The 27,097-nt window shown below is 43.1% G+C and overlaps 1 protein-coding gene across 2 annotated transcripts in view; it reads right to left on the bottom strand.

Moving 5' to 3' along the window:
* Nucleotides 1–8,279: 8,279 nt before the first annotated feature.
* Nucleotides 8,280–27,097, bottom strand: part of EXOC4 (exocyst complex component 4) — an 821,075-nt gene continuing 802,257 nt past the window's right edge. Inside the window, exon 18 of one of the 2 annotated variants that reach the window (XM_023207825.2) lies at nt 8,280–9,752. In XM_023207825.2, coding sequence (XP_023063593.1) covers nt 9,515–9,752 — 238 coding nt within the window. In that variant the 3' untranslated portion in view covers nt 8,280–9,514. Of the gene's footprint in view, nt 9,753–17,265; nt 17,598–27,097 lie in introns of those variants that run through there. The other variant, XM_023207827.2, reaches the window with a different exon arrangement.

The following is a 27,097-nucleotide window of genomic DNA, read 5'->3' as shown; positions in this document are numbered from 1 at the left end:
TGGGGATTGCTCTTGAGTCCAGGCTCTCTTTATCCTCAGAAGTCTGGCTAACAAACTTCTTGTTTCAGGGCAGAAGAAAAAAAAGGGGGGGAGAATGGGGCGGGTGGGGGGGAGAGAGAAAACTTATCTTCACTCAGATACTCCCTCCAGCAGCCTATTGTTTTGAAAGATATAGGCCCAGGAAAGGAGGCTTTGCTCTCCCAGTGGCAGAAAGGAAAAGAGGCTTTGGCGTTGGGAGGAAAGAGGAGAGAGCTGCCCAACCTGGAGTGTTGGATCCCCCAAAGCTGGGAAGAGACAAGGGCTGTAGCGTGCATGGGAGCTCCACCGCATCTAGCTCACAGTGCCCATGCGGGCAGGCCCTCGTGTCGGGCAGCTGAGAGGGATGCCTGTGGTGGATGGACACTGAGGCTTGGACGTCCCCGGAACAAAGCCTGGGCACACTGGAAAGGGCTCTGCGTGTGGAGCACAGGGCTTGAGGACAGCACCAGATAGTGTTTAGAGGCTTCACTGTGTCGCAGAAGGAGCACGGGGACAGAGTGATCAGGATGCCCTAATGATGTAGTGCTCACCCCGCTCTCCTGACCTGCTTCAGCAGCAGGGTGTTGGTGCAACCTGAAGAAGGGGAGGCCTCTCCCCAAAACCCCCATCCCTGGCCCATGAGGAATTCACAATGACTGGAGTCGGACTTCTGCTGAGAATGGTAAGCGGGGGCTCAGAGCCAGATTTGATTTTTAAAAATTAAAAAAAAAAAAGAATGTGACATTTTTCTCACCTCAATTTCACAGAGCAATTTGTGAACTTATTAGAAATCCAGGGGCTGACATTCCTCAGCAGAGGTAGAAAGAGTAACAGCAAACTCAAACCCCAGGCAGAAGGCCATTACGTCTGTGAAGGTCTGGTCCCTAAAGGGTACTGGAGCCTTGAGTTAACGAGATGCTCATAATATGCTGGCAGGCAATGAGATGCAAAACCCTCGCTAATAGCTAAAATGGAAGCAGGCTTAAGGAGCCAGACACTGAGGGCAGTCGGCCTGTGTGGGGAGGGGGCTGAAACAGTCATGTAAGATCAGAACATCCGGTTCCTATGATGAGGACATCCGGTTCCGGGGGCCTTCAGGTGTCCACACATAGCAAGTAACAGTCTTGGGTCCACCCTGCCATAGCCTGGGCCTTTCTTTGTTTTTGTTTGTTTTCTTGGTTTTTTTTTTTTTTTTGAGACTAAGTCTCATTCTATCACCCAGGCTGGAGTGCAATGGCACGATCTTGGCTTATTGCAACCTCCGTCTCCCAGGTTCAAGCGATTCTCCTGTCTCAGCCTCCTGAATAGCTGGGATTACAGGCACCCACCACTACGCCCGGCTAACTCTTTGTATTTTTAGTAGAGACGGGGTTTCACCATGTTGGCCAGGCTGGTCTCGAACTCCTGACCTCAAGTGATCCACCCGCCTCGGCCTCCCAAAGTTCTGGGATTACAGGCATGAGCCACCATGCCCAGCCTAGCCTGGGCTTTTCTAACCAAGAAGCGTGGTAAGCGGGGTTGCACTCTTACTAGACTTCAACACAGCAGGCTTTCTTGACAGTGTGTCTGAAACTCCTCAAATAAACAGACAAGATAATATTATTTGTTATGTATATATAATATTTATGACATGCCAGGCACTGAACGCCTCTGTTGGACAGGAGCTATTAGTATCACTGTTATCCCATTTCAAAGATGAGGCAACTGAGGGCATTTTTAAGCACGTGTAACCACATCAAAAAAACAGCATGTTCAGGAAGGTTTCTCTGACCTCCCCCCGCCATCCCACTTCTTTCCCCTCTGAAGCAGGTGATAAAACCTAGGAAGACTTTTCTGGCCTTCCCCTGAAGCAGGCCTAAGACCCTCCTGTGAGAAACCAGGCTGGGCAATACAGCAAGACCCTGCCTCTAAAACACCGCCACCACCACCATAAACAACAAAAAACCCCACCCAGGTTTAACTACTTCTTTGGGTCTTTATTTTTTTTCCATGTATAAGTTATATTAAATTAGTATGCTTTCTTCTTCTTGATCTGTCTTTTGTTACAGGGGTTCCAGCCAATGAACCTAAGATGGATAGAAGGAAAAGATAAGTTGCCTCCCCTACAAAGGTTAAGGCAGTATGTTGAACCAAGATACACCAGATTCTAGAACCTGAGCATTTAGCCTCAGCCTCTCGGGGTTATCTCCAGTCTCCAACTGGCTGGGGTCAGCCCCCAAACCAAAGATTTGTGTTTCCAAGATTTCTGTCAATGTACTGGCTACAGGAATGGGCTTGGGCAGCTGGGGGTGGAAGAGAAGCAGAGAGGAGAGTGGGCAATGCTGGCCCCAAATGTGTCCAGAAATGGTTCCTGCTGGAGGTTACAGGAGAGGACAGGGTGAATGGATGAGTCGGACTACCACACAGTGTCACTTGGGGCTCAAGTATAGCATGTGAGAGTCCCTGCCTTTGCCACACTAGACAAGGGGGTTTGGCTCAAAATAAGAGCAGAGGGGGTTTCCGTAGCAGTGAGAGAAATCTAGCGTAGTTGACTCCATCTTGCTTCTAACCCCCGAGCAAACTGCCTTTGCTCATTCCTGTGTGTAGCCCCAGCTAACTATGGGAGGAATTCAGTGTGTAGCTTAACTTCAAAGCAAGGATGATAACACGGCCTTCCCCAAAGTAACCCCCGAGGAGATAAAGAGGGTATACAACCAAGTAACAATGTTATGCTAAAGACTTATAGGAGCGCTGTGACCTGACCAAGGATAAAGAAGTTATGAAACTCCCTCAGACTCTTGCTGACACCCAGATGTCTGTGGTCACCTGTCACCTCCTGACCTTAACCCCCTCCTTGTTCCCTTTATCCAATATAAAAAGTAGCTTGAGATTCATACCTTTCAAGATGGTTCTTTAGGACACCAGTCCGCCATCTTGGTTTGCCAGCTTCCTGAAATAAAGTCACTTTCCTTTATTTGGAAAAAATAGTTGAGTATGTCTTGTCATATTGGCTGTTGTGAGACGAGTGGTATGAGCTTTGGATTTGGCTATGGTTCCAAGCATGAACTCTGGTGTTGGGCAGAACTGGCACACTTACCAGATCCGGTGCAAAGCCCTTAATCTGAGCCTTAGTTTCCTGTGTAACGTGGGGATGATACTAGTATACATCTTGTCAGATTATTGTGAGGATTAAATGAAATAATGTGGTAAAGCATTTAGCACAGCACCTGATACACACGAAGGGTTCCATAAATGCTGTCTAGAATAACATAGCAGCGATCATAAAAATAAAAACAACCACAAAAACCAGCTACTAATGGTTTCCTGATCTCTCACACACAGTACATAAATCCTTGTGTGAAAGAAAACTTGAGCTGGTGATAATTAAATCAGTTTGGGATGAGGAGATTGCCAGGTTTTCTGTTTGGAATCAGGTTCCTGCTAGAGTATCTATTGCAAAGTCAGCAGGAATCTGAGGTCATTTTTCTAAATGGGATCAAGGAAAATGGGAACTGCACTCACCTGAAAACACCTAACCTCCTTTTTTTTTCTTTTTTTTCGGGTTATTTGTACACACATAAGCGGTCACATACATCTTAATAGTATGCATGTGGCTTTTACAAGTTATTGCGTTCTTAGGTTCCCGGGGACTCTTGCTCCAGGTGTGTGAATGTCCTGGCAATATTTTTAATTACAGACGCGTCTTTGGCCCAGACATATTAAAACGGCCCCTCCCCACATCGTGTAGTTTCATCACACTCACACCTACCTCCATTAGCAGAAATTCTCTCCTGGTGTTTGTGTCTTAGTTCACTTTTAAAGAAATTTCCAGCTCAGTTCCGATGGCTTTTGCATCTCATTACACTCTTGATAATTAGCTCTATCTCATTACACCCCAGCCCAGTAGGAATAGGAGTTGTTGTTTTCAGGTGTAAACCTGTGGTGTGTATCTTACTACACCTCTTCAAAATTCCAGGCAGGCCTTCTGCCTCTGCCAAATTAGGACAACCACTTCCAGCTGCGCACAGTTCATTACACCTCCATTTCAGAAAAACCTCTGCTGTATTCCACATCTGGTCACATGCTTATTAATTATGTACTTCTTATAACAACTGTGCCTAATTAGGACAGACTTGACACCTTGCCGAGCCTAGTGATTCTTTATGTTTTCTTGTTTTTGGTACCTCATTACACTCCCTCCAAATTATGTCCGATTTGTTTTACATTCCTGCCACATTAAGACAATCACTCTCAGGTGTGTGTATTTCAGCATTCACTTTGCTTTGGAAAGCAAAATTGTGTTGACTAGGACTCTCCTTATTTTCATATCCTGCTACAGGGACAGCCCCTTGGCTGGTCTTCTGATCACATCTGCCCTGAATGAAATGACTCTGGTCTACTTCATGGTTACTGTGGTCTCTGGTCTCCTTCATGGTTACTGTGAAATTTCTGTGCCCTGGTCCTAGGGAGGCAGCCACAGCTACACACCAGAGCAAGAATCCTGAATTCAATGTCCTCAGTCCGTTCATAAAGGCTGTGGGGGTGGGAGTCCATTAGTTCCATCAAGAAATGGTAAAGTGGCCAGGTGTGGCGGCTCATGCCTGCAGTCCCAGCACTTTGGGAGGCTGAGCTCCAGGGGTTTGAGACCAGCCTGAACAACATGGTGAAACCCCATCTGTACTAAAAATACAAAAATTATCTGGGTGTGGTGTGTAGTTCCAGCTACTCGAGAGGCTGAGGCGTGAGAATTGCTTGAACCCAGGAGGCAGAGGTTGTAGTGAGCTGAGATGGTGCCACTGCACTCCAGCCTGGGCAAAAGAGTGAGACCCTGTCTTGAAGAAGAAGAAAGAAGAAAGAAGAAAGAAGGAGAAGGAGGAGAAGAGGAGGAGGAAGGAGGAAGGAGAAGGAGAGGAAGAAAAAATGGTAAAGGGTGAACCGCTAGGTGTGCTAGCCAGTGGGGCACAGTGGATCGTGAGAGTCTTTAAGCTTCCAGAGAAGCAAAGCTCAGAAGAGAGGGCACAGAGTCAGGCTGAAGATTCGAGCTGTCTTCCGAAATGAAAGGGTGGTCTCGGAGAATCGAGGTGGGAAATAAGGACTCTGGGAAGGGTATATCGGAGAGGAGTTGTAAGAAGCCAGTGGAAGTAGAAGCTTTGTGTCACAAGGGGCTGTCTCTTTTGCCTGCCATTGCTTGACTCCCGTAACAACCTGAGCTGTAACAGGCAATTCTATCTCTTTGACTGACTGAATGCAAGCATTAATGCTATGAAACTCATGGATATGACTTGACAGTAAGTAGCATCAGGGTTTGGTTGCCAATTCAACTTGTCTGTATTGGAGTTTTTCCTCCTAAGCTATTTGAAACATAAATAAGGACTGTCAGGCTCAGAAAACATTCAGGCAAGAATAAAGTCTTGGAGAGAGGCTGGGGCTTCCTGGAATGGGGTTACTCTGCAGAGGGCAGTAACTGCCAGAAGAGGGTCCTACCAGATTAGCAGTAATGTAGTAGAAGTAACAGTACCTAAGGATGGGCAAGACACAACCCCTATGTTAGTCCATTTTCATACTGCTATGAAGACTGGGTAACCTGAGACTGGGTAATTGATAATGAAAAAGAGGTTTAATGGACTCACACTTCCACATGGCTGGGGAGGCCTCACAATCATGGCGAAAGGTGGAGGAGCAAAGTCACATCTTACGTGGCGGCAGGCAAGGAGAAATGTGTGGGAGAACTGCCTTTTATAAAACCATCGGATCCCGTGAGACTAATTCACTATCACGTGAACAGCACTGGAAAAACTCACCCCCAAGATTCATTAACCTCCTACCAGGTCCCTCCCACGACACGTGGGGATTATGGGAGCTATAATTCAAGATGAGATTTGGGTGGGGACACAGCCAAACCATATCAGCCCCTTTCCTCAAGTAGGTCAGAAACAAGCAGGAAAGCTCATGAAAAGCCTCTGCTTTTTCCAGTGCGGTGTCACTGGCTGTTTCAAGAGTAAGGGCTGTAGCAGCTCAGGCCTGGTCTCATCACTAAACCTGAGCTGATCTGGACATACTAAAAAATAAACTTGTCTTTCAGAGCCTGGAAGCAGGGCTTGTCCTCTTACAGCAATGGCAGCCTGAGGAACCAATCCTTATCTAACCATTGGGATGAAATCAGTGTGGAGGGGGAAAACGTTCTAGTTGGGCAGTAAGATTTTCAAAACCCTACTGTGAGGCGGGAATAAAAACACTGTCCTAGGGTAAGACCCTGAAAGAAACTGTATTAATAGAGCAGGTAGAAAGAAGTGCCTGTGGGGTAAGGGGCACAATATCATCCAAAGAGTAGTTTCATTTATAAATTAAAAGGTATACTGACAGGCAATAATATGATAGCTAAAAGTAACCACAAAATGTAGAAGAAACCACTACCTGCACGTCTGAGAACACAATTTGCTTGTGTGTGTGTATATATATGTATATATATATATAATAGTTGGATCCCAGCTGACGAACTAGTACTTCTTTTTCAAGGAATTTATTCCAAGGATGGCTAACTTGGAAGAGATTCTTTCAGTGGTTTCGGGGCCCTTGGGTATGGAAGAAAGGAAAGTAATACTTATGACATGGGTTGCTGTGAGGACACAATGGGAACACATGCCAAGTACCAGAGAGTAGATAACAGTGTTAGCAGAAGGAAGTGCTCTCTGGGAGCTGCTGTTCTGATAACCAAGTCAGATGACATCACTCCAAAGCCTTCCTTCTTCATGGTCATGTTGATTTCCCATCTCAGGATCCCTCCTACTCCTGTGGGCCTTCTCCATGGTGCAGTGACTAGTGACATGTCCCTACCATTTGTACCTCTGTATAAGAATGAGAAAATGGTTTGCTTTGTTTCCAGCACCCCTTCTGGTAAGGCCTATTTCATTGGCTTTCTTTTTGAGACGCTGTCTTGCTCTGTCGCCTACGCTGGAGTGCAGTGGGGCAATCATGGCTCACTGCAACTTCCACCTCCTGGGTTCAAGTGATTCTCCTGCCTCAGCTTACTGAGTAGCTGGAATTACAGGTGTGCACCACCGCGCCCAGCTAATTTTTGTATTTTTAGTAGAGGTGGGGTTTCACTATGTTGGTCAGGCTGGTCTAGAACTCCTGATCTCCTGATCCGCCCGCCTCGGCCTCCCAAAGTGTTGGGATTATAGGCGTGAGCCCTGCGCCCCGTCTTTGTTGGCCTTGTTATCTGCAATAGCACACTTAGGGAGAGGTCTTCATGCAAGAACATTATGTAACTCTGTATGTGTTTGGTGGGCCCTGTCCTTGGCAGACCCTGGCTCTCTCTAGCTCTTTCTGGTTGGTCAAGGCTGTAAACAGCACAACAGTCTCACAAAATACCCCTAAGTAGGATCAAAATGTGGAAATATTCACTGTGTTCCAAAGGCATGTAGGTTCTGAGGTAGCCGCTGACTATCCACTGAGTGTGTCACTGGCTGTTCTTTACCTGTGGAAGAATAAAGACTGATGTTCCAACCTTCAAAGAAACTTGGATGTCCTAAATGTCTTGGAAGAGTCCTAGAGCCCCTTTTCTGTGCAGAATTACCATTTTCAGTCCCGTCATTGTAAGCAGAGCAGGGATTTCACTTTCCTAAATGTTGCCCCTGAAGCAGCTCATCTGCCATTTTTAGGTTGGTTCTCAGGGCTCTTGACATTCTGCTCAATCCAAACCCATGTCTCTTTCCACACCCCAAAAAAACTAGTCTGAGCACTCTCAGTCCCACCCTGGCTCTGCTGCCATCATTGTCACCAGTCCGGGTTCTCCGCCTGGAGTGGACAGGAAGAAAAAGGAAAGGTACAGAATCAATGCTGGGGGTCATGGCCATGAAGAAGCAGCTTAGGCAAACCTAATGTCCTCTCATCCCCCTTCTCCCACCACTGCTTCTAAGGTAGACTATTTCTCATGGTATTGTTTAGGGCAGTATGTTTTTCCACAGTTGTCTCCTACAGAGATTCTTCTTCTTCCCAGTTAGGCCCTTGGAGCCTACATTCCTTCCCACCAGAATCCCCTGGTACCTCCAGCTGCCCAGTGAATCCCCTTCACGGCAGCCCCACTGCCTGACCTGATTCTGACCCAGCCCTGAGTTTAAGCTGTTGGGATTTTTGACTCCAGTGCAGTTCCCACACTCTTAGATAATAAGGGTGTCCTCTTCATCTATCCATTTGCTGCTGTGTGTGGCAGCATGGAGCACATAGTACGCTTCTGGGGAATATTTGCTGAATAAAGAACACCAGAAAAATAACATGAAACATTTAAGCTTCTCAAAACACTTTTTAATATTCCATTTTTCCCATCAAGACCGAAGTTGTACAAACAGGTATAAAATCCCCCACCTTCAGGGTGTGAGGCATCACTGTGTGTGGTCAAAGTCCCTCCTCCTCCCCTTTCCACGAGTTTTCAAGATGTGGCCCAGTCAGTACATTGCTGCCTTCTGTGACCTATGAACCATGGCCAGCAAGAGGACTGGGGACATGGTGAGGTCCAGTGTGCCAGGAACACGGTAAATGCCCACAATGCGGGGGAGAGGACAATCCAGGGACAGGCTCAGCTGGAGGCCACAGAGAGGAGAAATGTCACTCTGTCCCATCTTCCCTGCATTCAGCTGAGCTCAGACCAAGTGAGCACTTAAGAATCATTTACTCCCAAAGGACGTTTCAAGTGAGATGAAATGTTCTCTAACCATTATTCTCTCAGAAATTAGGGCAGCGGGGGGTGGGGGTGGTGGAAATCAAGCAGACGGTTGAATTGCCTTTCATTCCTCCATATTTGTCTCATTGTATGGCTCTTGGTTTTTATATAGCAGATATAAAACATAATGGCAATAAACCAACCTACAACCTGTGTACAAGATATGGCATACAAAACTGTCCCGGGGACGGGGATCAAAAGACTTCGATTCCTAGCCCTAAATTAAAGGTTCTGTTTTGTTAGGGAAGTTTGTTGTAAACAGCAGCTGAGAAGCCATTTATTTGATTGTGGCAATAAAGACAGGCAGCAATGCACAGACACTTATTTCATTGAACTGTAAATGGATAAGGTCAGGAGAGGAAAAATCCTACTGTTTATGTAATAGAACCCTACTAAATGGTTTTAGGAAGGGACCAAAACTTAGGTAGCAGTCTACTTTCCAAGGCTGGAATTATATATATATATATATATATAGAGAGAGAGTAATAAATGAAATATTAGTAATCCATCCACTTGTTTTTCAGAGTCCAGCAATTTGACACCACCTTTCTCCCTGTTCCACCCTAGTCCCGTTAGACTTGACTGCATTAAAGTAGTTGTTCAACCAAAACAGTCAGTACTGTCGCCTTCCTTTAGCATTTATATGAAAAGTCAAACTAGAGAGAAAAAATCCTGACACCTCCTCTCCACTAAAGCAACAGTGTAGAGAAAACTAAGCTTAGAATATACCAATAACATACCAAGGGAAAAACTGAGTGTGACTGAGAGGACCCCAGCTACCAACCGAAGCAGGCCCTGCTAAACGGTAGTTATCTTCTTGTCCTTGGTGGCTTGCTTGATGGCAGCCTGCTCGCAGATGATCTCTTTGAGCCGCTGCAGCCTCATGTTCTGGGTGGTCAGTTCCCCCACTCCTGTCTGGCTGCGGTGCAGCAGGGTCAGGGCGTGGATGTACTCCAGCTCCGTGTACTTCACACCCTGGTCCACCACCAGGTTCAGGAGCTCGTCAGCTGTGTTGTAAAGCATCTCGTAGTACTGCCTGAGAAAGCAAGAGAGAACACTGCTCACCAGCTCCACCACTGGTAACATCCGTCTCGAGGGGACATATATGCTGTCTATACATTGATTCCTCTGCTTACTTCATAAAAATTGATCAGAAGGCAGTGTTCTGGGCCCCACCAATAGAATAAAGAACATGACAGCCACAAGCTCTGTCCTTTGGAGCTCATAGGAGCTCTCCTCAGGAGAAGTCTAGGTGAGGACCCAGGGAGGCTGCATACCTTTCAGTGGCTCAGCTCATTCTACATTGTTTGCTAATTTTGCATTTACCTTGGGAGAAAGGAAAGAAAAGTAGGGGTGTAGCCTGAAGAAGGAGAGAAGGCATTGTTAACAGGTTTTTGTCTCATTCAATCCCTCATTCATTCATTATCCATTGGAGGTTTTGTGAAATACTGTACATGGTTTTCTGCTCCATAAAGTGGGTTAATAATAGTACCTACCTCTTGGGGTTATTGAAATAGTTGAATTAATTAATACATATAAAGCACTCAGAGTAGTGGTGCTTCATAAACTATTACTATTAGAACTATAATGATGCTAATGTGTGATAGTAATGTGATCAAATTAATAGTAGTATATAAGGATGGGCAAGACACAGCCCCTTTCCTCAAGTAGCTCAGAGACAAGGAGGGAAGGTCCTGAAAAGCAGAGACATAAGGATTTCAGTGCTGCTGACCAAGTTCATTCCCATGCACTGTGCCACTTACCCCTCACTTCACCCAGGGGCTACACCTGCCTTTTCCCAGACACAAAGACCAAAGCATGGAGAAGTTAGAGGGCTTGCCCATGGCACAAAGACAGGGACTGACTATGCCAGGATCTGACTCCAGGTTTCTGACTCTAAGTTCAAGACTTTTTTTTCATGGACACTTGACAACTCACAAGGATATTCTATGTGCCGTAAGTGAGGTCCTAGTACTGTGAATTAATAGCAGAAGAGGAGAAACCGCATCATGCTGAGGGGATGGTGTGGGGCTGAGGAAGACGTCCTATGGGTAAGATTCTGTCAGGGAGGGCTTCCAGGAAGGAAATTCTAGTTGGAGGGAAGAGCATGAGAAAAGGCATGGATGAGTAATCTGGTTAGACTGGGGAGTGCAGAGCAAAGCAGAAAGTCCTGGGATAAGGCAGCTGAAGCCTCTGAACATCAGGCTATGACTTTAGAACTAGTTAAGCCAATAAAGGACTTCCTTTTTCCAGAGATCAGAGGTGCCATTCAAAGTTGTGCTTCTGGAAGATTAATGTGACAATGGGATGCAGAATGGTCTGGGAGGGCACTGGTTACAATTCCAGCAGAAAGAGGAGACTTGAGAGCCACTTAACGGCAAGGCCATTGGCCTGGGTGCTGGAGAAAGACTTGTGCCTGTAATAGAAATGCGCATTAGAGGCCGGGCACGGTGGCTCAAGCCTGTAATCCCAGCACTTTGGGAGGCCGAGACGGGCGGATCACGAGGTCAGGAGATCGAGACCATCCTGGCTAACCTGGTGAAACCCTGTCTCTACTAAAAAATAGAAAAAAAAAACTAGCCGGGCGAGGTGGCGGGCGCCTGTAGTCCCAGCTACTCGGGAGGCTGAGGCTGGAGAATGGCGTAAACCCGGGAGGCGGAGCTTGCAGTGAGTTGAGATCCGGCCACTGCACTCCAGCCTGGGCGACAGAGCGAGACTCCGTCTCAAAAAAAAAAAAAAAAAAAAAAAAAGAAATGCGCATTAGAGTGATTCTTCAATGCAGCGAGAAGATGAAGGTGGGAGTCAGGAAGTGGAGAAGATGACCACTCACCATTCTTTAAACCAATACTGTGCCACTGCTCTCTCTCAGAGTCTACTGGACTCTGAGGCTGTGACTTGCACAGCCACTCCAAATTACCCAGGAGGTCAAGTTCAACACAGACTCTGAGCCAGCAAGGCTTATCACAGCTTGTCAGTGAAATGAAGAGTGTTACTCACTTCTCTCTGACGTGAAGGGTAACTTTGCCAAGATTGAGGGGACAGAACCAGGCAGTGCGCTCAAGGCAACTCTTGGGGGCGAAAGAATCTTCCAGACCAAACAGGATCAGTGGCTCAGAAATCCTGTATTATTAGACTCAGGGCCATGAATTTGTTTCTTTCTCATCAGGAATATTTTGAAGAAAAAGAGCCTCCTATGGGGAAATGAAGCTATCCTTGTAAGAAATACATTCTAGGAGCTCCATAATTTCAGGCCTGTTTTACTGAATTGCTGTTGCAAGGCGGATGTGGTCAGGAAGAGTTGCGGTGTCTTTTCACACGGTTAGCTTCTTTTCCTCCTGCTAAGCCTCCTTTTCTAACTAACACACTCTTTTAAAAAAATAGGGGAAAGAATAATCTCTTGTGAATGTTCCCCAAATAGTGGCAGAAATTCAAAGGGCTCTTTGTAGATTGGTAAGTTAATGAGGATCTCCTGGGAGCAAATCGGTCAGCATCCTTGTATACAGGGGGCCAATTTTTTCTTTTTCTTTTTGAGATGGAGTCTTGCTCTGTTGCCCAGGCTGGAGTGCAGTGGCACAATCTCTGCCCACTCCAAGCTCTGCCTCCTGGGTTCACACCATTCTCCTGCCTCAGCCTCCTGAGTAGCTAGGACTACAGGCACCCACCAACACGCCCGACTAATTTTTTTGTATTTTTAGTAGAGATGGGGTTTCACTGCGTTAGCCAGGATGGTCTCGATCTCCTGAGCTCGTGATCCGCCCGCCTTGGCCTCCCAAAGTGCTGGGATTATAGGCGTGAGCCACCGCACCCAGCACAGGGGCTAATTTTCTATAGTGGTTTCAAACGATGTTCATTTTGGCATCACAGAACCAGATATATAGCAATCACTGGTCGAGGGTGACCCTGAATATAGAAAGAAATGCTTGGTAGAAGAGGAGAAAAAACTCCACTTCCAGAGGTGTGAGACCCCAGTATCAGCTACAATCAGTAAATCTTTCGAAGTTTCATGTTTAGCATAAAACTCACATGAACTTTGCATTCTACCCCTCAATGTATCTGCTGTAATTTAAATACACTGTTTCTAAGAAAAACTTGATGCTGCAGGAAGATGCATCATATTAATATTTATCCTACAGCTTTGCATGTCCCCTGGCTCTCACTGATATTGGCCCCTATTTTGAGAAATGATGCCCTATGTCATCTAACTCTGTTTCCTGTAGATACACAGGTGAAGGAGAGAGTTGTCTATTAATGGAACTTCCTAAGAGTATATATTTTTAAAAATTGCCCAAGAAGAGCTCATGCATGCATTGAGATTTACCAAATGAAATGAGAGCGAATCTGGGGCTCACGATTCTTTTAAAGCAAGAAGGAACTTGAAAGCTGCGGTTTCTAGACTAGCAGTTCTTGAACTTCAGGGTACCTAACTAAGAATTACCTTGGGGTGCTTATGAAAAGTGCAGATTCCTGAGGCCCCATCCCCAGATATGTGCTTTTTAAAGGTTCTGAACCAGCCACGACTCAGCCAGACTCTGTTTGGCAGACGAACAGTTACAGAACTACTGTCTCCTCCAGCCAAGGACCTAAACACATCAGGGAAGGCTACAGAAGCAATAAAAGGTTTGTGATGCTTTTCACTGAGATTAAACCAAAATAACTGGATTTCTTTGTATTAGGATGTTGGTATTTTTATCATTTATCTTAAGAAGCAACACTGAACCCATCATGCCAGATGAAATTGGATTTCTTTTGAAAAATCTGATGAATTGTTTCCAGGGATACTGGCTGGTTTTCTACAGAGGCCGTTGTTCCACGCTGGGAGCAAACAACAAAACAAAGATGCCTGCATTTCTACTCCTGGATCGTCCAGTGTGATGAGTGATAAAGGGCATGCTGCTTAAGTCCTTAATGTTTCAATATCCTCTGTGCAATGAAGACCTTTATAAATCCCAGAATGACAGTCTGAAGTGGACTGAGAGACTAAGAGTCCTCAAGAGCCTCGGATGAACAGTGCCCCTGAATTGCAAAGCGAGTTATTCAACAAAATTGACAGGTAACTGATGGTGTATTTTCTATAGTTACGGAGAAAAAATTCCTCCATAACCATGATGATATATTAGATCATAAAGAATCATAAATATTTAAAGACAGAACAAAATTCATTTATCTTTTAGAATGGTACCCAGGGGCAAAGATGACTAAACTGACATAGCAACAGTTTCACCTGGAGGTGGGGAAAAGATGCTACCAGGTGCCCTGAAGAGAAAATAGAAAAATGCCCCAAACTACACCATTAGAATGAGCTTCCATGATAAACACTGACAGACTGAAATGAAATCATGTCACCCAATAGGGATAAGTAATTTATCAACACTTACTGAGGCCCCAGGAAATTGAAAGCTTGGTCTTCATTACTGAGCATTAAAATAGCAGCCATGGCTTCCAGGGCAACACGTTTTCTATTTGATGACACTTTGCTCCGGCTGCCTGGATGGGATCAGTGAATGCACATTTGATTGAGACATTTTCTGGCTCAGGGCTTGTAGCCCTTCACAGCCCCTTCATAGCCTACAATATTCAGCAGCCAATTGCTAGATGTACACCAAATACCTTATTCTGGAGACCAAAGAGTTTCATGTCACCCTGGTGGATGGAACGTTCTGGAAGGAGATGTGTGCCTTGCTGTGGTTTCTCCTACCCTTTGCTGTGTGCCTTTGAGCAGCAGTTCCCAAAGTATTATGAGCAGAGAGGGTGAGGGAGTGGAGTGACAGAGAAGTGGAGGGGTGACTTCACAGACTGGTCTCATGTGCAGAGTCTAGAACATGACAATGTTTATGCTTTGTTCTGGTGCAAACAGATCATTTTCTCTTATCTTCCTCATGTTTGCTTTATCAACAGACTGTTCTCTGTGGCTTTTTCTTTTGTGCTTTATTTTAACGGTATTGCACTGCGACTCTTTCTCCCCCATACATTCTGTTTGAAAACATTTCTACCAGGAAGGAAATGCAAGGTATTTTGGAAAGGTGGGCAGATCTTTTTAAAGTTTTAAAATAAAATTTTATCTTCCTCTGATTGGAAAGTTAATACACGTGCCATATAGAATATATGGGCCATAGAGAAAGATTTCTCAGAATTCCATCATAAAGATAAACCACAGTTTGGCATATTTTCTTGTAGTTCGCCCCAACCACATGTAGGGTTCTAGCCAATTTTTTTCTTATAGTTGAAATATTTAGGTTGAAACACAATTGGATACTTCAATTGTTTCCAATTATAAAGACTTACTTTCTCAGGGATAGATTTCTAAAAACAGAATTAGTTAAACGATAAGTATATTATTGAGGACACTTGACAATGCTGCCAAGTTGCTTTCTAAAAAAGCTCTATTGATTTCTTCTCCTATCAACAACATATGGGCAGCATCTAACTCACATTCTTTTGATTTGCATGAGGTTGAACAATTTTTCATCGACTTGTTTTTAATGTATGTAGGTATGTGTGTATGTATAAATGAATTGTTGGTATCTTTTGATCTTTGAGTATTAGTGCTTTTCTGACTTCTCTTTAAGAGCTTTTCATAAATTTTCATAGACAAGAGGCCAGGGAGTTTTCTCATCCCTGGTTCTACCTCCCACGTTGGCATACTCAGTGCAAAAATTAGTACTGTATCTCTGAAAGTTATTAGAAGTTTCAGTTCCCTGCTTTGCAAATTGAGGGAAGAAATATTCACTAACATAAACTAGTCTCACCCATGGCAACTCTTGTTCCTGAACTTGTAGGCGTTCAATAAACTTTGCCTGTAGGGGTGACAGCAAGGCCCTGACTGGGGAACTGTACAAGGTCCCTGAGGAAAGCTTTGCCTGTTGCCTTCCTTTACTTTGTAGAATTCAGGTCCTAGATCCTGGGATGGAAACTGTGTTTTAAAATACATAGCTACATCTCATGCTGGGTTTTGCAATCTGTCTTGATTGTAGAATATTAATAATAATGTTTAGCTTTTAGGTGCATTTAAATCCTTTTAAATAGGTACTACAATTATCTCCATTATACATATCAGAAAACTGAGCTCTACAGAGTATGAGTGATTTGTCTAAGGCCTCAAAATGAAAGACTTTGAGCCCTGTACTCTAAAACTACCTTAATACAAAAATATTTGAAACTATAAAAAGCAAAAGAACTGAAAAGAATATTTTTATCGCTGACTCATTTGAGTCTTGAGTACACAAATAAGAATTAAATAAAATTCCCATACTCAGCTCTGCCTTTCATTGTAATGCAACGAGCCAGTATTGTGGTGATTCAAATTCGTTTGTACAAACTTTGCGGTTATATTTGAACAACACTGGATTTCATCTGGGAATTCGGTGCTCTAAACCAAGTAATGCGGTCATGTTGTAAATTTAACACTTAATTTGGGAGTTTACAGGAAAGATTTTTTGGCTTTTTATTTCTTTTATTTCTTCCTTTTTTGCCCCTTCAAGCTGGTAATGGATGAAGTAACCTTTCTTTCCAAAAGTTGACTGTCCCTCTGATTCAGTACATTTTTGGGGAAGGGAGACAATTATTTTCATTGTAAAGACTTTCTCTTGTAGTCCTTCCCAAGATAAAGTTCCAGTATTAATGTCAACAAATGAATTATGTGCTGAATCTGACTTTTGAAATACAAATTTGAGAGGGAGAAAAATTGAGCTGAATAAAACTTTGTATTGACCGTAGTTCCCAACATTATTTTTAGCCAATATCTACAGCATTTTGAGCACTTTAATAAAAGCCCAACGGTAGACAGTTCACTAAGTTGTCAAGTGAAGCAGTGAACTCCTGTCTTCTCCACCCACTCAATGGTACCTATGATAATAACAGGAAAATGACAAGAGAAAAAAGAGTAATCCATAAACCAGATAATCATCCCATAAATAATTGAGAGGCCATGGTTATAGCACAACAACTTAGTGAGGTAAATATTTAAGAGATCAACTAAACTCAGATTCACTACTAACTAGCCACGTGACCTTGGGCAAATACCATCAGCTCTCTGGATCTATTTCTCATGTCCAAAGCAGAAAGGTTACAGCAGATGCTATATAAGCACTGGCATTTTTGGATTTTAAACCTTTACAGCATCCCCTGCTTGGTCCTTTAAAATCATGGGGCTCCCATCAGAATTAGCTGATGCTGTTTTTCTTCAAGCAATGGTAGACACGAGGCAGTAGCAATTGATTTGAAAACTCTGAACAAGTGTAATCTCAGCTCAAATGGACTTTCCAGACCAATAATAAAATGGATGGTAATCTGTGTGTCAGAAGAATAAATTAGTTTATTAAAAAGTGTAATCTAATTGCTCTTACTTGTATTCCCCTTCGAAGAGCTTAGAGTTTATTACAAACATGATTGAAAATTCTAATTTAAAAGGAGCTGAAGTTATTTTCATTTTAGGAATGACAAAACTAAGGTAGAGAAAAGCTAAATAATTTTCAGACAGTTCATGGCACAATTAGGTGTATATTCTATATCGGGGTAGTGTTTTTTTTTTTTTTTTTTTTTTTTTTCACTTCTCATAACAGATTGTACAGGTTTTTGCTGTGATCAGGACATGCTAGAAGTAAAAAATGGTCTTTAGAAAAGATATTGCCTATATTCCCTCAGCTGGTGGCAGCAGAAAATCATTCAAGAGGTAAAGATAGCCTGGGAGTCTGTTGCTTTAAGGTTTGCTTGGGCTTCTTTGATCGGTCATCTACCTGCCTTTTACATATAGTGACACATGCACGCACCCACCCTTTGTCAATGGCGCTATCCTTAAATGGCAGTTACCAGTTACCTCTTGGCCTTGTTCTGATAACCATCACGCCTCGGCAGTACAGCAGGGGTTGGGCTCTCCTGGGAGACGCTGAAAGTTAAAATCAGCTGTTTCACTCCTCTCAGGAACGCATCCTGACATTTTTGATAGACAGCAGCAGCTAGAGCCTTGCTTTATTTCTCGTCAGAAAATAAAACCACTTGAAACAAAGAAACTCCTCCAGGACATCCCCATCAGCGTCGAGATGATGACACACTCCCAGGCTCGGTTACAGTCACTGAAATGGGGCTAAAATTTCTTTTTGTTTCCTTAGCTAGCTAGCAACTTTGCTCCCCGCCTTTGGAACACATTCTAAATTTATAAACATCTATGGCTGAAATGTCCTCTTCAACAACTTAAGGATTCATATGTCACTCTCCGCTACATCAGATAATTTTTTAAATTAAGTTTTCTACAACAGGGCTGGAGAAAGATCTGCATTTTAAATTCAGTACAATTAAAACTGTTTCTCTTTGGTCTGGCACTGCCTTTGGTCAAACCCTATTTGTATGAATAATTATTCAGTCCATTAAGAAGTCTGCTCAACTCCTTCTCCCATTTTGAAGGTTTTAATAAATATTGATCAGGCACATTTCTGTTTGCACTTGCCAAGACAATTCTGATGGATTCATCTTCTGATGTTATCAAATAATGAAATATGAAAGAGTGAATAGAATTACCCTCTTGTTCTGTGATTTTTTATTTAGGGTCTTCATTTTACTTTCATAATTGTGTTTGTCTCATACTTCTGTAAATGTTCTTTTGATTATCAAAAGGTGAGTCCAGGTTAAGGAATGCTATTCTGGGCTGAATATCACTTTAGAGTCTTTTCAATTTAAGAAAATAGTTAATCAAATATCACTTTAGAGAGTCTTTCTGATTTTTAAAGACAATTTATCTAATATCATAGGTTGATAAAAAGGACATTGTATTATATCCTTTGGTGACCACAAAGCTACATATCATTTAACCCAATTAGCACAAGACTCTTGTCGTGTGTATTATCTACATTTTTCAGATTAGCAATCCGGGAAACAACTGCTGAGAGGCCCTACGGCTTTTTCAATTTTTAGTAATAAAATCACATCATTAATTTTTCAATAAATAATGCAAAGGATTTCTTCAAAGCAAAACCTAATGTTATTACTAATGCTTAGGAAACTCCAATAACATTTTAAATGTTAATATGATATAGAAAGGTATAGTCCTTGGCTTCAAGAAGCTTTATTTATTTATTTTTAAAACCCAATCCAGGCCCAGATCAAAAATACCCAAGACATGAAGCAAACATTTTAATTTAAAGTAAAGGAGATCTAGGGCTTGGCAGTCTGCCTGCCTCCCCTTGTCTCCTGGTACATAAGAAGGGCACAAAGAGTTGGAGTGCCCTAGACAAGGGATAAAAACAATGCTTCTGCTCCAAATGACGACCAGGGTTGGAAATGAGATGGTGAAGTGAATGGGTAAGGGGCTTCCTGTATTTATAATACTGGATCTTGCCCTACCTGTGGGTGTGTGAGGAGAATGGTCAGGGGGAACAGGCATGGCCTGCATGGCTTTGATGGGAACATATGCTCCCATCAACGATAGCATGATGAGCATGATGCCAGTGAGGCCAAGGTAATGGTTGATTCTGGCAGGTGCCAATTCGTTCTATTTTTTGGCCACTGACTCTGCCCCTAGCCAGCTGTCTCACAATGATGTTAAGACAGGGCTGGGGGAGGCTGAATGGAGAGTTCACTGCAACCTACTACAGCTGCTGGGAGTCTTAAGACGCAAGGACGGCTATTCAGCCATCACTTGGCTGAGTCACTCAAACCCTGATTCCTGAACCTTCTGGTTCTGGTTAGTGACTCTAGCACAGTTCTTGAAATTGTAGATCTCTCTGCCTTGCTGAGACACAAGACCAATTCTTACAGGACTGAAGGGCCACAAAGGAAAATGATTTCGTAGAAGAACCAAGAAACTCTGGAATATTTGAGAAGTGTGAGCATATGCAAATCAGCAGGTCCCAGTGGCAAACACTTGAGGGTGTATTAACTAAACCCTTAGGTAATTTATGAAAGAGAGAAAAGCTAAATAAACCAAAGCTACAAAATGGGTCACCTGAGATTCAAGGACATGTGACTCAGAACAGATGTCAATTAGAAAAATAATAGACTAACTAGAAAGGAGCTAATGGAAATATGAACAGTATCCAGCAGGTTTAATTAAAGACCCAAATACTCTGACAAACGTGATGGATAGCTTTGGATAACAATGTGAATTTGGTGGATGAAAAGACTACCGTGGCTGATATATATTTGAATGTCAGTGAACCATTTGATGCAGTACCTCTAGAAAAATATAACTAGCAAAATGAATTTATTCTGAATGGCTACCCTCGATAGGACACAGGCTGAAAAACAAACAGAGGGTAATGATAACGGCAAGTCAACAAATGCAGAAGAGAAGCATCTAGTGAATGCTAAGGATGCTGGCTTTAGAACTGATCTCACTTAATACCTTCATTAATGCACAGGAAGATACAGAGTGGTGAAAGGGGCCAATGTTAGTGAACGGGGAAGGGCTGTGAACGGCAACAAAAAAGGAAAAATCACATCAAGGACTCCAGGGAATCTGGAATTATGGGAAGCAAGTAATGAAAGGGGATTCATCTTAGAAAAACCCAAGTGAATTTGTTTGGGAGAAATTCTAACCTCCTATATTTATTCAATAGTTGGGAGAAACCTTAGAACAGGTGGGTGAATGGTCACTGGGTGGGGGGGAGGAGGCAGTGGGTGTGTTGGGGTGGGTGGTAAGGGCCATGGAACCACAGCATTTCTTATTTCCTATTTAAAACGTACAATTTCTGTAATCCCAGCACTTTGGGAGGCCAAGGTGGGTCGATCACCTGAGGTCAGGAGTTCGAGGCCAGCCTGGCCAACATGGAAAAACTCTGTCTTTACCAAAAATATAAAAAATTAGCTAGGCGTGGTAGTGCGCACCTGTAGTCCCACCTACTTGGGAGGCAGAGGCAGGAGAACTGCTTGAACCTGGGAGGTGGAGGCTGCAGTGAGACAAGATCATGCCATTGCACTCCAGCATGAGTGACAGAGCGGGACTCCATTTTAGAAAAAATAATTAAAAAATAAAGTAGAAGAAAAAGTACCAGCTATAGAGCAAGGAAGTGACAATGATTTGTCTTTGTTGTACTTCATAGTTCTTCTTTTGCTTTATACTGTAAGCCAATTGAAAGAAAATCAGAAAAGAGGATCAGATGGGATTAAAGGGACAGGAGGTTGGGGGAAACTAGAAGATTAAAAGAGATTCAGGTCAATTTTTACTCAAATGTCTACTTATCAATAAGCAAGGTTTTCCCTGACCACCTTTATTTTAAATGATACTTGCTCCATCCTCATCAAGCTTTGTCCTTTAAATAAGCTTTAATTTTCTTTTTAGCATTCATCTCCATCTAAAAAATGTATTTCCAAAATATATTTAAAATTATATATTTAAATATAAAATCAGAGATACTTTGATCAGCATATACAATGGTTAAGATCATGGACTCAGGAGCCAGTGGCCTGGGATTTCAACCCAATTCTGCCTCTTCCTATTTGTATGACTTTGGACAAGTTATTAATCTCTCTGTGCCTTATTCTCTTCATCTGAGAAAAGGAAATAGTAACATAGGATTGTTCCAAGGCTTAAATGACTAAGAACAGTGGCTACACAGAGTAAGAATGTAGAAGCATTTAGTACATAAACAAGTATCTGCTTCCCCCTCCTCCAATGCAGGTTCTATTAGAGCGGGGCTGAATTCTTTTTTTCTTTTTTTTTCTTTTTGAGACGGAGTCTCGCTCTGTCGCCCAGGCTGGAGTGCAGTGGCGTGATCTCTGCTCACTGCAACCTCCATCTCCCAGGTTCATGCCATTCTCTAGAGCAGGGCTGAATTCTATATTCAACTTGCTCTTACCCCTTGGTCTAAGGAGACGGTAACTAGTGAGTGCTGAGTAAATGAAAAAGAATGAATGAATGAATGAGAGAGTTGATAGTCTATACATGTCATTAAGTACGGCATACGATCTAAAAAGCAGTCTATGATTCTCTGACACTGGGAAGAGAGGAAGTATGAATGAAATAATTGATCCATATGAAACACAAAACGTTATTCTGATGTAACTCCGGGGGGAGATGGTCAGGATAATGGTTGCTAATGGAAAAGGGGGGGACGCAGAGATCCATGTTTTGGCTAGTGATCTGTAATCCTTCTCAGCTTTTCATTCTCTGGCAGATTTAGACACAAATCCTACATCTTTTACTTAAAATGCATGACTGGAAATTTCTGAACCTGTCTCAACTTCAGTTTTTTCATTTAGGCATGGGATAAATAATATTACATCACGTTAGGTTTGAAGATGAATCAAATGATATGATAGAACTCCTGCTATGTGATATAATACAAATGATAAAAATAATAGCTAGCTTTGGTTGCATACTCCCCTGCAGTCCGTACTGGCCAATGTTTATGTATACATTATCTCTGAGGGTCTCACAGTTGTATGAGGTATCACACCCTCCGTACCGAAATACATTTTAAACAATCAATCCTTCCCTCGACTCAGAAGAAGAGGGGTTTCTTTTCTTTTTGTAAGATTAACCCTATGCCTTTGATCCTCACCCCTCCCAATGCTTTCAAGACTCTGCTGGGTTTTTGTTTTGTTTTTAATTCTTGTATCCAGTATCTTCCCTTTTCACTGGTTCTTTCATGTCTGCTTCAAACATCCTTCTGCTTCTCACATTTTGGAAAAACAAATCAAGAAATAAACCCCAAACCCTTTACGTGATCCCGTGTCCACTCCATCTCTCCTTTTGTGTCTTTTCTCCCTTTCACTGTTGAATTTCTTGAACAAATCATTTGTATTCACTGCCTGTCCTTTCTATGCCTCCACTGCATCTATGAAAAGGGTCATCAGCGACGTCCTCATGGACACACACAGCGGCTTTTCCTAAGTCCTCTTTTCCTTGACAGTTTTCCATCCTAAACCCAACTGTCATGGAGCCACATTTCTTTATTCTTTTTCTTTTCTTTCTTTTTTTTTTTGAGATGGAGTCTCGCTCTGTCACCCAGGCTGGAGTGTGGTGGCGCGATCTCGGCTCACTGCAAGCTCTGCCTCCTGGGTTCATGCCATTCTCCTGCCTCAGCCTCCCGAGTAGCTGGGACTACAGGTACCCACTACCATGACCGGCTAATTGTTTTGTATTTTTAGTAGAGAAAGGGTTTCACCGTGTTAGCCAGGATGGTCTCGATCTCCTGACATCATGATCTACCTGCCTTGGCCTTCCAAAGTACTGGGAATACAGGCGTGCGCCACTGCGCCAGTAAATGGAGCCACTTTTTTTTGTTTTTTTTTTTTTGAGACGGCGTCTCGCTTTGTCTCCCAGGCTGGAGTGCAGTGGTGCGATCTCGGCTCACTGCAACCTCTACCCCACAAGGTTTAAGCAATTCTCTGCCTCAGCCTCCAGAGTAGCTGGGATTACAGGTGCGTGCCACCCTGCCCGGCTAATTGTTTGTATTTTTAGTAGAGATGGGGTTTCACATCTTGGCCAGGCTGGTCTTGAACTCCTGACCGTGATCCACCTGCCTCGGCCTCCCAAAGTGCTGGGATTACAGGCATGAGCCACCACGCCCGGCCCCATGGAGCCACATTTTTAAGGCACTTCTCCCAGCTCCCTCTGAGTTTCTTCTCTGATTCTGCTACTGGCTCTGGGTCTGCTTGCTGCAGGTGTTCCTGCCAGTCGGGGGGGGGGGGGGGGGGGGGGGGCCCTCCACTCTTCTCCCTCTGCTTCTGAAAGTCTTATCTGTGCATGTAATGCTCAGATGTCTCTCTCAAGATCTGGTCTCTCAATAATCAAAGCTTCATTTTCACTTGTCTGCAGACATTTCTATCAGCTGCCCTTGTCAGGTGGCCTCCCTAGCCTCTGAATTTTGCTTAACAGTACTAGCTTGCAAAACCTCAAAATCTCAGTGTCACCTGGAATCTTCGCTCTCCTTCATTTCTTTTGTCCAATTGTTACCAGGTCTATCACTGCAACATCTTTCATGTTCATTTCTTCTTTCCAATCTCACTATCACAGGTCCTACACACTTTTCATTGGATTGCTACAGTTGCCTCTTAACTGGCCACCTCACTCACTCACTCTTCCTAGACTAACCCCCAGTTCTTAGTTGGATCATATCACTGTTCTGTATTTAATAAGAAAAAAAAACCTTGTGTGTTCACTAGTGCTAACAGAATCAAGTTCAAACTTCCAACACTGACATCCAAGGCCTTTTAAACACTTGACCTGTATTCCACCTTTTCTCCCAATTCTTCCCTGCTTCAACCTGCCATTCAAGCCAAATTGAGCTACTCACTGTCCCCTGAATAATACTTAGTACTTTTTGGCTCTAAGTATCCAGAGCCTACTTCATGTTCAGAATCGCTAAATCCTCTACCCTCTCTGAAGCTATCCTGAGCAATTTATTTCTTCTCTGTCACTTACTGCATGGGTCACCCACTTAACATTTATCATGTAGAATCATACCTTTTATTAAAAAGCAACTCTTAATATTCTTTTTGAGCTGATGATACAATAAAAATGGTTGCTAGGGTATTTGCTTCCTAGTTGTGTGAACTTGGGAACGTTATTTGACCTTTACAGGCTTCAGTTTCCTCATCTGTAAAATGAGGATATTGATAGTACCTAGCTCATAGGATTGTTAAGAAGACTAAGCAAGTTAATATTTGTAAAGTGCTTAGAACAGCGCCTGGCACATAACATTCTTGTTACGTAAAAAGATAAAGGTACAAAATAAGCATATAGTGCAAAGCCTCTCTCCCACCATTTCCTTTCCTAGAGACAATTACTGTTACTAGTTTCCAGGGTATCCTTTCAAATATATTTTATACATATACAAGCAGTCTTTCTTGAGTGTGTATGTATATATAGACACACAAATATATTTAAAGATAAATGGTGTTTACATACTGTTCTGCACCTTACTTTTTCTACTTAACAATGGAGCTTGGAGAAGGTTCCATTTCAGTTCATATCAACCTGCCTCATTCTTCTTAATGGTGGCAGAGTACTCAGTTGTGTGGATGTACCATTATATGTATTTATTATCCTCACCTAGACTGCAGGCTCCTTGATGTCAAAGACTGTGTCTTATGACTTTTTGTATCATCCTCACTGCTTATATAGTGCCTTTCAAAGTCCTTTTTGAATCTGTTTACTTGCTCAACAAATATTTCAGCATTAATGACACATCAGGCAGTATACAGTAGACACTGTGGATGCAGAGGCAAGTAAAACATAGTCCTTGTTCTCTGGCAATGCAGAGTCTGGTGTGAAAGTAGCCAGGCACTGTATGTACTTACAGCAATGTGACTGTGGCTATAATAAAGGTACAGAGGAGATTCTCTAAGATCACAGGCAGGAAGGGTTGTAGGCTTCTGAGAGCAGCCAGGGAAGGCTCAGTAGAGAAGGAGAAGTTATCAACAATGAGACAAATATGAAGGAAAAAAAGTCCTCCACAAGCAAAGGAAACAGAATGTGTGAATTGGGTGGGAGAACCGGAAGAATACGGTATTTGGGGAAAACGACAAGTTGTTTATTGCTCACCGGAGTGCATGGAGTGTGGGGAAGGGCAAGGAAGGGGAAAGGTGGGCAAGGAAGGGGAAAGGTGGGCAAAGCAAGCTGGGCCCAGAGCATAACAGACCTGTGGGCCATGCTAAGACTCTGGATTTTCATGGGTGAGTGGAAGGAGGAAGGTGAATTAACCTTTATTGTGCCCAGATTATTCAAACAAAACAATTACCATCTATTATTACCAGGATTTGATGAAAGAAGGTATGTTAACACACCTTAAGTGGAAAGAAAATAATCTCAGAACAAAAAGGTTAAATGTTTTGTTGTTTGGGAAACTCAGAAACTTTTAGTCATTATTTATAAGAAACTCACAAAGTACAGTCATTATTTTTCTAATTTTCCTACGGATAAGGATAATCAGCTTCAGTTTACATACACCCTGGCATTTGGAACCAATGACAGGGAGGAATCTGGAAACAATTTTAGAAAGAAGTCACACATGATGACAACTGTGTTTTAGAAAGACCTTTTTAGCTGCAGCATGGTGGATGGAGCTGAGGGTCAGAAAGCCTTCAGACTGTTGGGCAACTTGGCTATTTTTTTTTCTAGTATCAGACCACGCCAATCTTCCAGAAGGTTTCCTCACAACTCCACATCCCCAAGCTTGTAGCTAAACAAAATCAACCTCAAAGAGGGAAGGATGCCAGCACCTCAGTAAAGAACAACACATCAGGCTCTCATCTCTAGTATGTCTCCTTCAGGTCAACAGTGATCTGGGGCCATTAACATACAGACAGCTGTACTGAGATGAGGCCAGTATCTGAGAGGAAAGAGAAGGCTAGCTGTGAGAATATAAGAAATAAGAGGACACCTTTTACTCAAAGGTTCCTCCTAACCTACTCCTCAACTGGTCTGGTTGAAATGTGAGGGAGGGGGACTGAAACTGCCTTTGCAAAAATTATAACTGAGAAAGTTATTAGTGAAAGAGACCCTGACTTAACAGACTCCATCTTGCCTCTAACCTCCAAGCTGTCCTTGCTTATTCCTGGGCATATGCTGAACTAACTTTGAGAGAACCTTAGCTTATAGTTAAACTTTGATGACAACAGCACTTTCTCAAAACAAATCCCTTCCTGCCTGGGGACTAGACTGTCTTTGCAGGACTAAAAAATCACCTACAAGATTCAAAATTATGGATTAGGAGTCATGCAGCTGGAGGCTGCAAAATTCTGAACCTCCCCAAGTTGCTCCTGGGGATAACACCACTATTGTTAAAACTAAGATCAGTGCTTGAGATATTTTGCAGACCCTGTACTCAGTGGATCTGCTGGCACCACCCAAATTAATAAACTGGCTCATCTGGTCTTGTGGCCCCCACCCAGGAAATGACTCAGTGCAAGAGAACAGCTTCAACTCCCGATGATTTCATCTCTGACCCAACCAATCAGCACCGCCCACTTTCTGATCCCTTGCCGACCAAATTATCCTTAAAAACTCTGATCCCTGAATTTCTGGGGAGATTGATTTGAGTAACAACTCCATCTACTGTGTGGCATGGCCAGCCTCATGTCAATTAGACTCTTTCTTTACTGCAATGCCATGGTCTTTATTTGTGCAGCAGGCAGGAAAAACCTGTCCAGTTAGGTTACAGGACCTAAGAGCACAGAGTATAAATTAGGAGTACAAATATGATCTCATTTAAACTCTTGACAAACATACAAGAAACGCCTGATAACCTTAATTTGGCAGATAAATAAAGGGTCAGAGAAGAAGGTCACAAAACCTCCTTGTGATGAACACGACTCAAACTCTAGTTCATCCAATTCAAAAGCTCAAGCTCTGATTCTACTACAGTTATGGGGATTTGCTGGGGGCACTGGGAACTCCTAGGGTCACTGTTACACAGCAGGAGTTTACATTAGATTCTTAGTTGTAGA

Source organism: Piliocolobus tephrosceles, chromosome 8 (assembly GCF_002776525.5).
Source record: "Piliocolobus tephrosceles isolate RC106 chromosome 8, ASM277652v3, whole genome shotgun sequence".
NCBI lineage: Eukaryota > Metazoa > Chordata > Mammalia > Primates > Cercopithecidae > Piliocolobus > Piliocolobus tephrosceles.
The sequence above is the reverse complement of the archived record's forward strand: the minus strand, read 5'-3'. Positions and strand labels throughout refer to the sequence as shown.